A 17,442-nucleotide genomic window follows, 5' to 3' on the forward strand; every position below is an offset into this window, starting at 1 on the left:
GGCTTAAGCCCTACAGGGCCAGCTCTAAGGAGCCACCTGAGCCTGTAGCACGGCATACGGCATGTGCAGGAGCAGAAATAATGTCACAGATGTGCTCAGCATCGGTTTAACCCATCCCTGCAAACGCTCAAATCGCAATAAAACACACATTGACTTCAGTGGCACCAAACTGAGGACAAAGTTCCACAAACCCAACTTTCTCAAGGATTGTTCTTGTTTTTTGCTTCACAGTTTGGGTTTTATTTAATGGGCAATAATTGTACATGTGTGACATGGTTTAATGATCCAAGAATTGACATCTCTTTCCCGCTGCTATAAATTTAAAGCTTGAAGTCTCCTAGTGTTGCTGCAAATATCATTTATTTGGATGAAATACGGTAGATTTAGTACTAGGTTTCAGTGATTTCAATGTACAATTTTATTGCATCTGCAAATTAAAGTTTTAGAATAAAATTTTTTCCATTTTTAATAATCATGAAGCTCTGCGCTGATGAACATGGGATAACTAAGAATTTCCATGCACTACAGACACAGTGTGCTCAGTGAACTTCTCATTTTAGCTGAACTGCACCTGTACAGTTGTCTTGGATTGTGTGGTAAATATTTAATGATTTTTCCTTTGTTTCCTGGAGATAGTGTCTGTAATAAGCCTGAGTACCTGCAAGTAATATTGAAATGTCAAGTCACTCTGCTGCCCAAAATGTGCGTAATTTCTACCTGTCTGTGAAGCAGTCAACACAATGCAGAGACAATGTGGTACTCTTCTTGTGGTGCCTTCTTAATTAGGTATTTTTTTCATAGCTTGGTAAAGGCATATAAATAAAAGAAACTATAGATTTTGGTGCTGAAAGCACTGCAGTCTATAAAGCACAGAAATCTATGCTTTGGGGTTTTTTGTTTTTGTTTTCTGTTTGTTTGTTAGTTTAATAAAACAGCCTCTTGTTTGCTGCTATTGACTTTCATTGTTCTCTCAATCCATCCATCTTTGAGACCACAAGGATTGCTGATAATTGTGCACTAGCCTATGCCTTTCTCACTCACCAAAAGTGGTAAGTGCTTGGAAATCAAACTGCCTTCCAGTCCTCCGCCGTGCTTTCATTAGCTCCAAATTCCTCCCAAATGACAGCCGTGGAGCCTCGCTGCCTGGCAGGGGAGGCAATGGGCACTGATGGAGTGAGGCCAGCAGCACATGGGCAGCTCTGGGCTCCAGGGTTTCCCAACAGTGAAAACAGCATCTATCCATACAGCTCTGACATTTCCATCCTTCTTTTGATTTTAGGCTGGACAACAGCGTTGGTGGGAGCAGGAAATTACAGTGAATGGAAACATTCAGAAGGGAGAATTAATTACCTACAACCTCACGGAGCTGATCAAGCCAGAGGCATATGAAGTCCGACTAACGCCCATCACCAGATTTGGGGAGGGGGACTCAACCATCCGGGTCATCAAGTATAGTGGTAAGAAGGTCTTTGTGTACGAGGAAATGTGTTGTGGTGCCTTCAGTGGTGCCTTTGATCTGCTGCTACTGCTGCATTGTGTTGCACGGTGTGTATGAATTGTCAGTCCAGTAGTTTTTGCCAAAATTGCCAAAATCATGTCAGTTTCTATAATATAAACGTAAAAATATAGCAAATTAATGTTATCTTCGTGAAATTGTTCTCATTGAGGAGTTTATTTTTGCTCTGAACACTTGGTAGGGCAATGAGTTTTTGAAGAAAAAATCTACAAAACAAGCGCTATTCTGAAGGTGTCAAATTGGTGTTTTGATACTATCTAAATACTATTTTTTTGTCAGAATCAGTATGTTTTGAGAAATTTATATTTGAATGTGAATGATTAAAACAAAAAGACTATTCCTAGCTTGATGCAAGCAGAAAAGGGTGTTTCTGTATTTTCCTGCAGAAGTTTTTCATGAGAAGGATTTATCCACTTTAACAGGAAAGATATAATACTCCTTCCATCCTTAGGAAATGGCTATGAGTCACACCAGGAGAGATTTGAGTTGGATATTAGGAAAAAAATCTTCACTGAAAGGGCTGTGAGGTATTGGAACAGGCTGCCCAGGGAAGTGGTTGAGTCACCATCCCTGGAGGTATTTAAAAAACGTGTAGCTGTGGTGCTCAGGGATGTGTAGTAGTGGTAGACTTGGCAGTGTTAGGTTAATGGTTGGACTTGATGATTTTAGAGGTGTTTTCTAACCTAAATGATTCTGTGATTCCATTCAGTCTCACAGCATTATGAGGAATTAATTCCTCGAGCTCTAAAAATAACTAAAAATACCTTTCTAAGAGCAATTATTTAAGGAATAACTGAATTACTTTTTTGTTTCTCATTTGTAAAAATTACAGTGGAAGGACAAGACATACCTTAGAGAGAAGGTAGTTCTGTTGAAGACATCACAGTGCAGTGATGCAAGTATCAAGGGAACAAATTACATTAAACAACCTCAAATACGAATTCTAAATAACACAGTTTCACATTTCACTTAATGCCAGATCCACTAACAATGGTGATTGATGAATCTTAAGTTTTACCTGTTGTAGTGAAGTGTTTGCTAAGAGTGTTTCCCAAAGCTCATCTCAGCAAATACTGATTTTAAATAACTTGTTTACTAAATCTATCTGCTGCAACTCTTATTGGACCTTTGCTCATCATATGGACTCTATACTCAAGTGAATGTCCATGTTCCAGCTTTAGTGCAAGGAAGCTGGTCTCCTTGGGGCTTCCCACATACATGAGGGAGACCCAAGGTCTTCTGGATGGTGATCAGGAGCAAAAGCTTCATGCAGACATTTGGGATTTCAGCAATCCCAGTCTCTGTGCTGGCTGTGATAGGTAGGCTTGCACCACTGTCCTCTCCTGTGTACCTTGAAATTTCTCCCGTGACTTAAATACTGACCAGTACTCCAGCCATTAGACCAGCTCCTGCTAGGAGTAAATAATAATAATAATAATAATAATAATAATATTCAGCTCAGTCAGTCACTTCTGCTCCTTTTTGGTGGCAGTTGTACGCTGGCAGGTCTCAGGAGGTTGACTCAGGTCTTGGCCATATCTCACAACGGCACTGAATTTGAGCTGTTAACGAAACATTATGTCGTTAGCATTTTGAGCCCCAGGCTGGCAGAAAGAACATTCCCATGCCACATAAAAGGCATATTTTGTCTACCATAGATTTTTTTCTGCTAGAATCTGCCATTAGCACAGATGTGAATAACATCCCATCTCAAACGTGCTGATGGGTACCAAAGCAAAATCCAGCTGCCCGGAGAGAGGAAGCCATCACGTTGTGTCCCAGATGGAGAAACACTTCTGGAGCCGTGCTCAGTGCTATTGCTCTGGTGTCGACAAAGTCACAGTGTAAGAAATCATGCGCCAGATGCTAATCAATAGGGTAAACCTAAAGTGACTTCCCTTTGAAGAGGGGTTCCAGAATTGCCAAGGCTTTCTGTGCTTCAAATATGCATTTTAACACAGCATTCATCCAATGATTATAGTGTCGGCAAGCTATTGCCAAGCTAATTTTAAGGATGTTATAGTTCCAGCTATAAAATAATGATATCGCATACATTATTATAGTGCAAATCCAATAGTTATAATCTGAAATGCTGGAATCTTAGAAAAGCAGTTAATGGGCTAGCAGCATGCACAGCAGCAGGCCAGCATTGATGTAAGAAATAATTATAAACATTACCCAGAAAATAAAAGACATCGTGAATGTTCGTTAAAAGGAGAAGATAATTTTTTACAGTTTCTCCCATTACAGTTTCTTTTTTTTTTTTTTTTTTTTAAATTGAGACCTTGAGCAGGGAGAAAAACAGTTGAATCTTCATATCCTATTTTTAATGCAGTTTTAAGCTTGTATGTGTGTGCAGTTTTGATTAATACTCCAGAAGCACACTGGACTTCAGCTATATCAGACCATGTTTCTCACCTCGCTGCTTTAGAAATCCCTTTTTTTTTTTTGAACATGTAAGTTTCTCATCTCACAGTGTCACTGACTTGCTGAGATTGGAGGCATCAGTGGATATCAACCTGTCCAACCCCCTCCTCAGAGCAGGTAACCCAGGACAGCCCAGGACCACATCCAGTTCTGTCTTAAATATCTCCAAGGACAGACACTCCACAATATTTCTGGGCAACCTGTGCCAGTGTTTGACCACCTTTAGTGGTATATAAGCTTTTTGCTTATTTTTAAAATGTAGGCTTGTATTGTACTGTTGGTAAGGATCCCCTTTGCAAACATGCTTCTCCTTAATTTTTCAAACTTTAAGTAAGCTAATAGGACTTCACCCCATTTTAAAGAAATGCAGCAAGTGTGAAAAGCAGATCAGACACATGATAATTAGAGTTTCTAAAAATGGTATCAGTGTCTTTTGCCTTCAGTGAATACATTCCCTTCTATACTTGAGCTTCGGTTTTCTGCATGCACAGAATGGATAGGCCATGAACTGCCTAAGAGTTATTTCGACAGCTTAAGTTTGTGGTTTGTAGTATGACAATCATGGGTAGGTGCTGCCCAGAAATGATTTCTCAGACTAGTCTTAAAGTGTGTAAGAATCACCTTGAAATTTCTAGTGTCTTGGTTGTGTTGCTGCCTTACCAGAGAGGAGATTTCTCCAGATTTCATCCATCCTTTAGACATGCCCATATCTCTCCAGTGACTTTAGAGACATTCTTAGTTGAGGTGTCTAACTTTCTGATAGCAAAAGTCACGTTAGTACTACCTGTGAAGTCATTTTTAATTCCTGTGTAAGTCATGCAGAGCACATCATATTTTAAATTAAAACCTGCAACTGGAGATTGACAAGGAAAATGCTAATATATAAAAATAAGAGCTTCCAGTGTGCTAGACTGCTGGTAGCCATCTGAAATAAGGAGACTATCAAAGTACTATGAAAGTAGGAAAAACATCAGTAATGAGCTCTTTGCAGTGTACCTTGCCATCTCAAGCTAGAGCTGTAAATACAAAAGAAAAACTCCCTGGTGTCCAAGCCCATTAATCAAAAACTTATACATGGTGGAAGCATTTCATAGGGAAGTTCCTTGCCTGCCATGAATTATTCTCTCCTCCACACACAGGAAGGACGGGAGAAAAGAACAATCATCACAGTTGGAGCGACATTGATAATTACAGCCAAACATCACTTGACAAATTCTTTAGTAGATGCATATGTTACTCTGCTAGTGAACACAGTCTGCCAAGTAAATACAAACAGGGCAGTTTAAGTAGCACTAATGAGTGTTTTGAAGGCTGTACAGAACAGATAAGTCTTGTAGTAACAGTTTAAATATAATCTCCATCACTTTACATAAATCTGTGTCAGCCTGTTCGATGCAAACAGGCAATAAAGTCCTCCAGCTACTCCAATCAAACCTCAGCACTCGCTGTTTCAGATATGCACTTGTGGTTTAATATTTTTAAAGTTAACCAGTAGTAAACAAGCACAATAATCTCATTTCTATAAAAAAAGCCAAAAATCCAGCATTGCTACTATTGGTATGTGGAATCAGCCCCTCAAGAAAATGGCAGATAGATGGTGGTTGCCAACCGCTTTGTCTTCCAGCCTATTTTCATATGCATGTGGAAACTTCCCAGATTCTGTATGGAAAGGGTATATCATTCTTGCTATTATATTTACAGCTATTATTGTTGTTGCTATTCTTATATTTCTGGAACCCGGTGTCCTGGGGGAAAAAAAAAAAAAAAACACAAATACATAAATTGAAGGATTTATAGTATATACAGATATAAATATGGGGCTGTTTTATAGGTACTATGCTAGGTTAGTTGCCCTAATGGGAGGAAGAAAGACTTGTCCACCTAGTGTCAATGTTTACACTGAAGATTGTTTTCCACTATGCCGACCAAGTGATTACAGGTACAGATCCCTGATCTTGATTAAAGCTTTTAGTTCTGGTTGTAATTATCATAAGTAGACGGTGTCCACTGGTAGATAACAGCAGCTGAGTATCGAGCATGCTTCTTCTTACCTCTAGCTTTATGCTTTTCATAGTTAGTATAGTGGGCAGCTGTTTTTTTTTGAAGGAGGGGCATAATGTCTCTGAACAAATTACATGAACAAGAGTCTGTGTTGGGAAGGATCTCTGGAAAATGTAACTATCTTATATAAATGCAGTTACACCCAATGGAAGGGCAGGCATTAAAGAGAAACCGTTCCAGCCACATTTTTCTGTCACCACCTGCACGTATACACATCATTGAAAAGTAAAATCATCCAACGAGCTGAAATTCCAGTGGGTTTTATTCCCTGAATGCTGGGGAATAGTGAGGGAGATTAAGGGATAACCCATTTTGGCTCTGCCCAAGCTCAAATACTTTATTACACTTTGTTATCCTCCTGAATAATACCTTCTCCATCAGTAAAACCTTCCCCCAGCACGAGTGAGGACCAGCGGAGCAGAGCAGTGATAGCCCTCTGAGGTGCAAAGACTTCCTCGACAATTCAAACTCAACCTTGGGAATTTACTCCATCAGTCATCCATTAATTTATGGCTAATTTAAGCTGCTGTCTGTGTGATGTGCACACAACAGTCTTACCTGGTGGCAGAGACCTAGAGCCATTCCACCTTGCCTTAGAGCAGCTCACTGTAGTACTGAGAGGAGTGGGCTTTCTGTTTTTTTTTTGTTTTGTTTTCTTTTGTTTTCCAGTTTATGATGTTAGGTAAGCAAGTTCAGCCTAACTGCTTTAATTTGTTTTTCTGCTTTTGTCAATCAGTTTGAACTGCAGCAAGCTTGGCAAGAAGCCCTTTTTGCTCTGCTGTGAACAATCAGAATAGTGTGACTCAAGGTTACACACTGATGATAGTTTCCATAAAAGCCCGTACGTTTAGTTACAAAGCAAGCATCAGTAAATGTAGTTTCCAGCAATTTCAGCTAATTCCAAGTTCAATCACTCAAGAAGCTCACAAAATGAATGTTTCTTGGAGTATGAAAGGTAATTTGTTCGTAAAAGCTATGAGGTTATCTAATATAATGTAATGACTAAGTTTCTTAAGAAAATTGCACTGGGACAAATCACTGTTCATTTGTTTTAGTGAAGCAAGATAAGATGGCAGAGTTGCTAATTTAGAGCTGTTTTAAAAACTTCAGATTGAATCTAGAGCTAAGTAGAATCCACAGCTGGGGTCAGAAACCAAGAGTTCGTGACTCTGAATGCAGCCTGGGAATGGCAGCAAGACATGGAGCAACCTTTACACAGAAATCTGGCATTACCAGATGTACACAGGATTTGGAGATAAAATTTAATTTAATTTTTTCTGTCAATAACATTCCACCTGTGGGCTTAGCATCCTGCTGTTTCTCCTATGCATGAGAACTTGCAGAAGAAGGGCTCTTGTTTCCTAAGTCACTTGTCCTCAAATTTACCTTTCTGCAAAGGGGTAGCACAGGACTGGAGATTTTCATTTTTCCTTCAGAGCTGATTTCCAGTTTAGCATTGTACAGATTATTCTGGACCCAACCTTTGCTAGCCAATCCCATATTTAAAATATCTGTAGGCACAGCTGAGGTTTGACTTTCATCTTGTTTCATCCCTTGTCTGTTAGGTGAACTAAAATATTAAGGAATTTTGAATTCAGAGGGTTCTGATTTTGCTGAGGGTCTATCAGACAAAAGTGCAAGTTTTATCAGCTGTCCCAAAGATTCCCAGTACCCAGTAGTCCTGCCAAGTCACACGAGGCATTGCACAGACCCATAAAAGAACAGACAAAATATTTTTTCAGCAATATTATCTCAAGGCTTCTTTGCAGTGTTGGAAAATTGGTTTTGATGCCTCCTGAGGTGAGGGGTGGCCATGGATTGGCAGCCCGTGAGGACACCAAAGGCCTTCAAGTTCCCTTCTCTTCTAAAATTTCCTTAAAATATATTCCCTGGTATAAAAGGATTTATGAGGCAGAGGGCTTGCGTATCTTTCACTTGGTTGTGTCTCTTGGTCTAATGAGATCAAACATATTCTCATAAACTTACTATGCTCGTTTCCTGCTGTTTAAAAAGAAAATTGTCGTTTCTGAGAAGAATGCAAGTGCTGTCTGGTTCTGAAGACATCTTAAACTGAGGAATAGTACTTTTATTTAATAGAAGAATAGTTCATTGTGTTACATATTCATGAACACTGATAAAACCAGATGTTGAGTAAGGCCTGATGCAGAACCTTCGCTTCTGCTGAATTTGTTCTTTCTGCAGGTTTTGCTGGGTTTGTATACAAAGGCATCACCCTGGAGTTTTGCTATGCAGCCATCCTCTTCCTTACAGTACCTGTGCTAATAATCTATTTTAGATGCTTAATTACAGCACCCCAAGCTGCAGGTGCTAGTGATGGAGCATACACACCATGGATGAGGGAGGCTTTTCTCACTGCAGCCACTGCCTTCAGCTCGTCACTGAGCTACAAAATGTGCTCCAAAAGGAAGGAATTGGTTTTGCTGGCTGTCTCAGTGTGGGACCCATAATCTGGGGGAGAAGAATGATCTGTGGGAAATTTAGGATAATATGTGTGTTGATGAACGACAATTTCCCCTTTGTACTAATTTTGTTTTTTCTCTGTCTTCCAGCTCCAGTAAATCCACACCTACGTAAGTATTTCTTTATCTTTTTTAGATTTTTGTTTTCCATATGGAGAACTGTCGTTGCACTTGTCCCTTGCAGTTAAGAAGTAAATGCCAATTGTCAACTGCATGAAGTTCAACAAGGCCAAGTGCCGGGTCCTGCACCTGGGGTGCAATAACCCCAAGCAGAGCTACAGGCTGGGAGAGGAATGCCAGGCAGAGAAGGACCTGGGAGTGATGGTGGATAGTCGGCTGAATATGAGCTAGCAGTGTGCTCAGGTGGCCAAGAAGGCCAACGGCATCCTGGCTTGTATCAGGAACGGTGTGACCAGCAGGGCTAGGGAGGTGATCATCCCCCTGTACTCAGCTCTGGTGAGGCCGCACCTCGAGTACTGTGTTCAGTTTTGGTTCCCTCGCTACAAGAAGGACATCGAGGTGCTTGAGCGGGTGCAGAGAAGGGCGACGAAGCTGGTGAGGGGCCTGGAGAACAAGTCCTACGAGGAGCGGCTGAGGGAGCTGGGCTTGTTCAGCCTGGAGAAGAGGAGGCTCAGGGGCGACCTTATCGCTCTTTTTAGGTACCTCAAGGGAGGCTGTAGCGAGGTGGGGGTTGGCCTGTTCTCCCACATGCCTGGTGACAGGACGAGGGGGAATGGGCTTAAGTTGAGCCAGGGGAGTTTTAGGTTAGATGTTAGGAAGAACTTCTTCACTGAAAGGGTTGTGAGGCACTGGAACAGGCTGCCCAGGGAAGTGGTGGAGTCACCATCCCTGGAAGTCTTCAAAAGACATTTAGATGTAGAGCTTAGGGATATGGTTTAGTGGGGACTGTTAGCGTTAGGTCAGAGGTTGGACTCGATGACCTTGAGGTCTCTTCCAACCTAGAAAATTCTGTGATTCTGTAATGACTGCACTTTGGGTTGTGTCCCATGGATTGCATTGTCCACCCTGATCATCTAGATCATCTTTCTTTCTCCTTACCCCAAACGGTCCATCTAAAGGAAAAAAATAATATTCTAAAAATAAACTCCATTTCTGGGGCACGGCAGCTCAGTATGTGTGGGTGAAGCTACAGTGTGGTCACAGAAGTAGCTAAATGCCTGACTGTTCGAGTACTGAGTAGGATCTGTGTCTGATCCTCGCCGGGCATGTTAAAACGTCAAAAGAAAAGTAAGTTTCTGAAATTTTCCAAGTCCATTTATCCTTGCCTGAGAACTGCATTTGCACTTCTTAAGGTATCTCCGCTTGAGCAGTGGGGCTGGACCCAATGACCTCCCGAAGTCCCTTCCAACCTTCCCTGCTCCGTCATTCTGAATGAATTATTTGGATGTAGTCAGGAGCTCATCCACAGCTTTAAAACAAAAAGAAGACTGTTGTTTTTTTTCATGCAGTGCATACATGAATCATGGACCTCATTTGCACAGAGAAATGTGGAGACCAAAGGTGTGACGAGGGTGTGAAAGTGCTGAGAGAAATTCGCAGGAGGCAGCTCCACAGGCATGATTGCAAGTGCAGGCTCTAACTACATCTCTGCTAATGTGCTGCTGCTCGGGAGCACGGGGATATTGCAGGGGAGAAGTGACTCGTGGTACAGCTGGATCCCACACGTTTAATCCACAGGCACCAAATCCCCGCCAATATCGCAGACAGGAGACTGGGCTGGAGCTGCAGCGTGTGAAACCAACTTATTTCTAAGTCTCCCCGTCTGTCCACTTCATGATTTATTTCCACGATATGCAAGTAGTGAGTGCATATTCTGTCTGTGGGAACTTACTCTGCCATTATTCTTGCTTTTAATCACGTATGCAGAAAATTCCCTTGTAAAGGGAGTGGGCTAGCAGTTAGTGCTGGTATCGTGCAGCCACAGACAGGCAGGAAGGCAGCACTGGGCCGTGCGAGCACCCCCTCTCTGTTTCTCACACAGATAGCTAAGCCTTACTGTAAATTTTAAACTTATTTGCTGAAGATCTTGTGCGATGCATTAATAATTAATCAGGGCTCAATTCAAAGCTCACAGGAGCTGAAGGAACCAATCCCATTCTCTTAAATGAGCAGGAGATGAGGCCCGTGCTAATTAATATATTAAATATATACTCTGCGATGTTAAGAAAGAAAAGCATTGCAGTCCCAAGTGCTTCGCACTATTATCTTCCATGATTTTAAGATCTGAAATTGTCTCGTTTTCAAAATGTCTCTGTTGCACACTTACGAGCCGCAGCTCTAGTAGGCACATGGCACAGTGCAGGTGGCATCCAAAGCGCCCTTGAGATAGGAACTGAGTTAGCTCAGAGGAGGGAGACTTCTGACAGCCTGCCCACCATTTCCTTCGTCTGCTTGTTGAGTCTGCCTCTCTGTGCACTGCCAGTAATGGGAAAGTTTGCCCACCAGGAGCTGTTGTGCACCCAGTGTCATTTCTTTCAGATGACCAAAGAGATGGAAAAATCATGAAGGCTTGCTTTTTTTCCCCAAAGACATCTTGAGTGAAATCCTTTGACGGGGAAGAAATCTGCAAATGGGTTCAAACCAGTAAGCTGGAGAAGAGAGGCTCTGTCTCCCCTTACAAATCCAATCTCATCTTTATCCAGGCTTTTTACAATCTCATTTTATTTCACTGAAAATACAGAATGAATGAGGATTTATATATATATTATATAACGTCAATCAGATTGTTTCTTTTCCAAACCTATTGGGCTGAATTCTATTTCTATTTACACCACCATGAATGAAGAGTAAGTGCTGTATTCAGATGGGACAAGATACCTGTATTGGAAACTGAAGTCACACCTTGCTGCTTAAAGTCTGGAATAATCACATTGCATAGGGCGGTCCTTTCTATGAGATTTCTGCAATACAAAAGCAAGTAGCAGTGAATGATGTTGAGATGTAGCCTTAGAACTGCTTTTTTTTTTTTTTTTTTTGTAACGTATAATAGAAAACATTTAATGTAAATGTTTAAGAATTTCATATGAATTAGTGCAACTGGATGTTACACTTGAATAATAGAAGAGATTAGATGTTAAAGAGTCATATTCAACTTGAATTTTATGGAACACGAGTTCATGCCACAATAAAGAGCCTTTCACCTTGAGAAGAGTTTCAGATTTTGTCCTAATTGGCAATAACCTGCGCTGGCATGTGCTTTGACAAAAATTCACCACTTTCTTTAATGGTAATTGGTGCTATCATTGGTGCTTTCAGCAACCCACAGTGGTCTGAGCAGTGTCATGAGCTGGAGCACCCATGGGTCCCTGGGGAAGAGCATCTGTTCCTCTTGCTCTTGGTGTGCCTCTTTAGTGAACAGGTCAGGACCATCCAGGTCTATTTAAATGCCCCCAATTTCTTGCATAGGGAAAGTACCGAGCTAATCCTGGGAACTATTTCCCATTTTTATTCATCTCTTATTTTTTATGAAGTGTTCACTGACAAGAATATTTAGCACTAACCTTTTCCAATGTATTGCAAATGGCAGAGTCCCGTGGGAAAGCAGTGTTTTCATAACAGATAAATTGCAAACTTTTACTTGCCTTCCTTCATCTGGCCTGATTTATTTTTTTAATTTTTTTTTTTTTTTCACTCAAAGAAAAGTCTTTTGTTCTGCTGATGTGGAATTTCTTAATGAAGCTCTGAGGGCATGGTGTGACATGGAAATGCAGCTTTTAAGGTACTGGAGGGGCAGTGGTAGAAACTGCTGAGTAGCGGGAAATGCTTTTCTTTATCCATTTTGCTGCAGGACTGCATATGGTAGGCAGTGTTTTTCTCCTTCAGTTACTTTTTTGCCCTTTAATTCTATCTCGCTGTGCAGAAACATCACCTTTCGTGATGTAGGAAGGGTGTAGGTAAGTGGAGTTGGTAGCCCAGTGTACAGAAGATAGCGTAAACCCAGCAGTTCAGAGCTTGCAGCATGTAAAAGGCATTGTTGGAGATGAGAGGCACAGCTGGCATTTTGCTCAGAGTGCTTCACTCGTGTCCTTGCGTCTTTCAAGAGCTTCATCAGGGTCTTTGCACTCTCTTCCTGGTCTTAGGGACAAAGACAGAGGTGTTGATCTCCATCCACTCAAATGCTTCCCTCTTGAAGGATTTGGGATGCAATTTGGATGCACAGGTGTTCATCGTGGCCCTACTCTGTGATGTGCTCATCTCTCAGGAAGAACCTCTCTGTATTTCTTCTCTGCAATGCTTATGGTGGTGCTCCTGTATTGAATGATTTTGTCTATTGCCACTTCATCATTCAGAATTCAGGATTTGGAAGGCACTACTTCCAGAATCAGACCGTGGGACAAGGTCCTGAAATGAGCTCCTCATTGTGTTGATGGTTTTCAGTCGCTTTTGCCAGTTAAGGAATTGTGCCTTAGGAAATTATTTCTCCTGAAGGATCTAATAAAGATGATGGATTTATTGAGAAATCAAGTCAATCTGCTTGAGGTGCTAATGGGCACGGAAAGTTTCTGTGCACTGCATTTCCATGATAGCCTGTTTTTATGGAGCAATGCCTTATGCTGACTGCCATGGAGTGGGAAGTTTGTGTTGCTCTGCATCAGCAGAGTCAGAATGAGGAAGAGTTGGAAAGCTCTCCTAATGCACCTGGTGGTTTGGGTTGAATTTCCAAGCCTGCTTTTTCAGTCTGCAGTGTTATATGACTTTAAACAAGCTTCAGAGCAGCATCCTTGCTTAGCAGTATCCAAGCTAAGCCCAGGTCCCTCTGTCTTCACTGATTTGCAGTGAAGCTCCAGTGGCTTAAGTGGATTTATGGTTTACTGAAACCCCAAACCTGCAAACATTTATACACCTTCTCAGTTTAACACAGATGAATAATCCCATGACGCCTGGTGTTAGAGTTCCTCATAACAATGAATATAAATTGCACCCCTATAAAGAAGGCTGTAGCTGACACAGTATGCAGACAGCTGCATTCTCCCTAGAGAAGAGAGATTTGCTTGTTTTCTCAGATAAATCAATTGCCTTTGCTGGAAGAGTAAACTCAGCAGGAACTGTTCATGTGCATAAAATTAAGCTTTTGCACATTTTTCTACATGGGGCCTTATTCTGTTCTGAGATGAAAACTGAACCTTGAAGTTTGATGTGTTTGGTTCCTAAACGTCTGATGATGGGACTTTCCTATCCCATTGTAACCTGGCAGGTAGGATCACGGGAATGGTGAGTCTTACAGACCTGTTTCACAACACAGAGGGTCCCAGTAAACCTGTCTGGGGTTTTGGGTGTGTTATTTTTTGTTGATGTTACTTTTTCTTTGGAAGCTTTTAGAACTTGTCCTCAAGACAACAGGGATCTTAGTGAACAGGCTAGGAGATGTCCTCAGGAGATGATACAATCACCTATCCTGCTCGTACAGGTTCAGATAGACCCAAGCCTTCCTCCCAGACATTTCTCTAATTGATAATTTTAATTCAGTGCAGAGGACTCAATGCTCGTCCTGAGCAATTCATTCACTTTGCTTTTTTTTAGAAAGATTTTCTAAAATCTTTCTATTCTAAATCCCCTTTCCTCTCATTTTAGCCATTCTTTGCTTTCCATCCCTTCTGAAAACTGACAAAAATGTAACAGAGGTCACTTGGAGGCCACATTTTTCCTTTTGAAAGGTTGTTGTCCACTTTTCCTTAACATCCCTAGCCAAAATAACCCACTTCTTACTTTTTCCCCATACTTCATATTTTATGAAGTTTGTCCTTCCAAGCTTTTTAGAAATCCTAGCAGAAGAAGAGACAATGTCTCTACGAGCTATTACACCTGAATATGTGAGAAGAATCTATACAATAAGACTTGAATATAATTTCAAGTAACACTAAGACAAATTGATGACCGATTTTTTATTTTTTATTTTGTATTGGGGTCACTTGAAAGAAAACATACACTCAGCACTAGAGAATGATGTAAAACAGATGTACATCTATTTCTGGTACTGCTAATGAGCATCATCCTACAACACGTCCATTCTGATTGACAAGTGATTTTACAAACACACCTTTAATAATTTTCACCATTACATTTCTGCTCGTTTGCTGTGTTGGCAGGAGAGTTCCACTGTGGCTTTGAGGACGGTAACATTTGCCTTTTCACTCAAGATGATACAGACAATTTTGACTGGACAAAGCAAAGCACTGCCACTAGAGACACAAAATATACCCCCAACACTGGGCCAAACGCAGATCGGACTGGCTCCAAGGAAGGTAAGCTCCAGAGCTGTGCCTGGTCCCAAAAGCTATGGCCATTTTCCTAATCATATCAAGAATGCTCATACTTCAAGGACTTCTAAAAGAAACTGCCAGTGCTGAGGTATGTGACTGGTCCCTAAGTGGAATTCACTAACAATGCCATTAAGCATCTTTCATTGTTTCTATTGTCCCATTTTCAAAGCGATGGCTTTCATGTTGCAGTCTGGTGGGGAAATATTCTAGCACATCTTGAAATATTCTTCTGGTTTATGTCATTTCAATTCTAACTTGGACACTCACAATGAGCTTTTTGCCCCATTTTTAGTTTGGGTGTTGCTAAACATGTAATTTTCAATCTGCTCCCCCTGTTAACAGAAGTGTGCCATCTTGACTGCAGTATATATTTTCATTTCAAAAGTCAGACATACTGTGCTGAATTCAGCAAGCGCTGCAATAACTCATGCTATTTCATTGTATGCCCCCTGCCCCTCTATTACCAATGGGGAAAAATCATACTGCTTTGTATTTGCTTGGTTGGATTAAGTAAAAACTCTCTCTGTTGTTGGCACAGACCAGATCAGAATAAATTAATGTGTCTCCTTGTGAGCTTTTGAACTAGAATTGACATGGACACTTCCAAATGTTCATTGAAAGATTTTTTTACCTTATTTTAAGTGTCCTCCCTTCTCGCTGTTTATAGGAACAAACTGCAACCTTGAGCCTGAAGTCTGAACCCCACCATAAAGATTTTTTTCTTTTCTTGTGCATATACAATCTTGTATCGATTTTAAGTTGTTTATGAGAACTGACCTGCTAGCCCTGATTTTACTCTTGGTAGAAAACAACTTTGAAGCAGCTGTGGGAAACACGTGGGCTTAATGCAGAACAATCATGGCCTGGAGACCATGGTGATGTCAGATGAATGTGAAAAATTAATCAAGATACCTGATAGTCCCGGTGTCTTCCTGCATGTGTATGTGTTAGATTTTTAAGACTGCAACTTAACAATTTTCATTCCCCCAGGTTTCTACATGTACATCGAAACATCACGCCCCAGGCTGGAAGGAGAAAAGGCCAGACTTGTCAGTCCCGTTTTCAGCGTTGCTCCAAAGAATCCTTACGGAGCTACGAACACAGCCTACTGTTTCAGCTTCTACTACCACATGTATGGACAGCACATAGGTAGGAGAAAGCCAATGACCTTGTCTTATCACTCCGGGAGAAATAGCAGCAGAAAAGTCCAGCTATGTTAAAGAAAAACACAGGAGGACTGCCAAAACTAGCTGTAACAAGGGCTGGCAAGAGAGGCTCCTGATAACATCCTTATGGCCACAAAATGTTTTCCCACTAATCAGCATGCTAGCAGGAGCCCCGCTTATGGTTGACAAGAGCACATCTTGTAGGCGTGGAGGGTTGAGCAGGGGAAATTTAAAGTGTGAAAAAAAAGAAGGTGATTCTTGCAAATGCTTTGCCTGGTTTTGAGTGTTTTGCCTGGTCACGGTGTTTTGACCCACTCCTTGCTAGATTTGGGGTGAAGCAGTTAGCAGCAACCCTTCTGTGTGGGCAGCTGTAGCAGCACAGCCTGCACCATGAGGTAGCATGTGGCTCCACCAGGGAAGTCCTGAGCAATTCGCTCAAAAGCTGGGGGAGTCTATCTTTGCAATGTGTATCTTTAGGTCTATTTTTAGTCCTAGCCCTTTTAACACAGACATTTAATTACTTCACATAGTGTAAAAATAAAAGGTGTGGGAAAATATTAAACTATAAGCCAGAGCCAATTTTTCTAAATCCTCTAAATCCCTGTGGAGTTCTCGGTGCTTACCAGTGTGTCGAGAGGCTTTCCTTTGCCAGTCTGACCCAACTTGATGTATTTTTATATATATTTTCAAGGGCAAGCACATTCTCATAGTGCATTCTGGTGGTCGCCTGGGGAAACCTTCGCCTGCCTGCAGGCAGGGTTCAGGTTATAAATAGAGCAAACACATTCACATAGTTTTGTTGGGTGTCTCTGCACTGCTGAGCGCTTGCACGCAGCCCCCGGCGTAGTTCTTCTCACTCTGCATTGCAATAGGAACTTGCCTGGGTGTTTGAAGGAACTGATGGAGCCATGTCATGCTAAGTGAAAAAAATATATAAAATGATCTGCTTCTGGTGCAGGACAGTGAAGAGCAAAATTATGAACATCAGGGGTCAAAGAGTTTTTCTGGAATACCTCTAAGTTCAGAAATAGTGTAAGAAAAACAGCCATTGAGGCTGACACCTGCCCTCAAAACTGTGACCTCTGCTGCAATTTTGTTCTTTTTCCTTGGCTACCTTTTCTGTAAGTGTATGACCTTAGCTTTTTTGCTGAAATTGCCCTTTTCTGTGTAATTACTTGAATTGATATTTATAATATCATCTGACGAAGGAGCTGACCCACAGGTGAAGATGGTGGCAATGATGATTAGTGATCACTTACAAAGGACTTGTTCATGGTGCTGTGGACACCTACTTGTCAAAAAAACAAAATTGCTCAATATCACTTCTATTCTTTAACATTAAAAAATATAGACACCATCATTTTAGCTAATGTTCAAAGTGATCTTTTTTTGAACAGCTTTGTACATGACAGAAAAATAATAAATTAATTGCATCAGCCACGTGTTTAAATGCAGGCACATACGTGCTCACTAAATTCTACATTGTAGCTCGTCATAATGACCAAATGGTT

The 17,442-nt window shown here is 41.2% G+C and overlaps 1 protein-coding gene across 5 annotated transcripts in view; it reads left to right on the plus strand.

The window, feature by feature from the left end:
* The window catches only part of MDGA2 (MAM domain containing glycosylphosphatidylinositol anchor 2), a 328,803-nt gene that overhangs the window by 297,155 nt on the left and 14,206 nt on the right, over positions 1 to 17,442 (plus strand). For all 5 annotated transcript variants that reach the window (XM_084522442.1, XM_084522443.1, XM_084522444.1 and 2 more), the window contains 4 exons: positions 1,280 to 1,457; positions 8,575 to 8,595; positions 14,592 to 14,747; positions 15,756 to 15,914. In XM_084522442.1, coding sequence (XP_084378568.1) covers positions 1,280 to 1,457; positions 8,575 to 8,595; positions 14,592 to 14,747; positions 15,756 to 15,914 — 514 coding nt within the window. The remainder of the gene's footprint in view (positions 1 to 1,279; positions 1,458 to 8,574; positions 8,596 to 14,591; positions 14,748 to 15,755; positions 15,915 to 17,442) is intronic.

The sequence above is a fragment of the Aythya ferina genome (genome assembly GCF_964211825.1).
Source record: "Aythya ferina genome assembly, chromosome: 5".
Classification (NCBI taxonomy): Eukaryota; Metazoa; Chordata; class Aves; order Anseriformes; family Anatidae; genus Aythya; species Aythya ferina.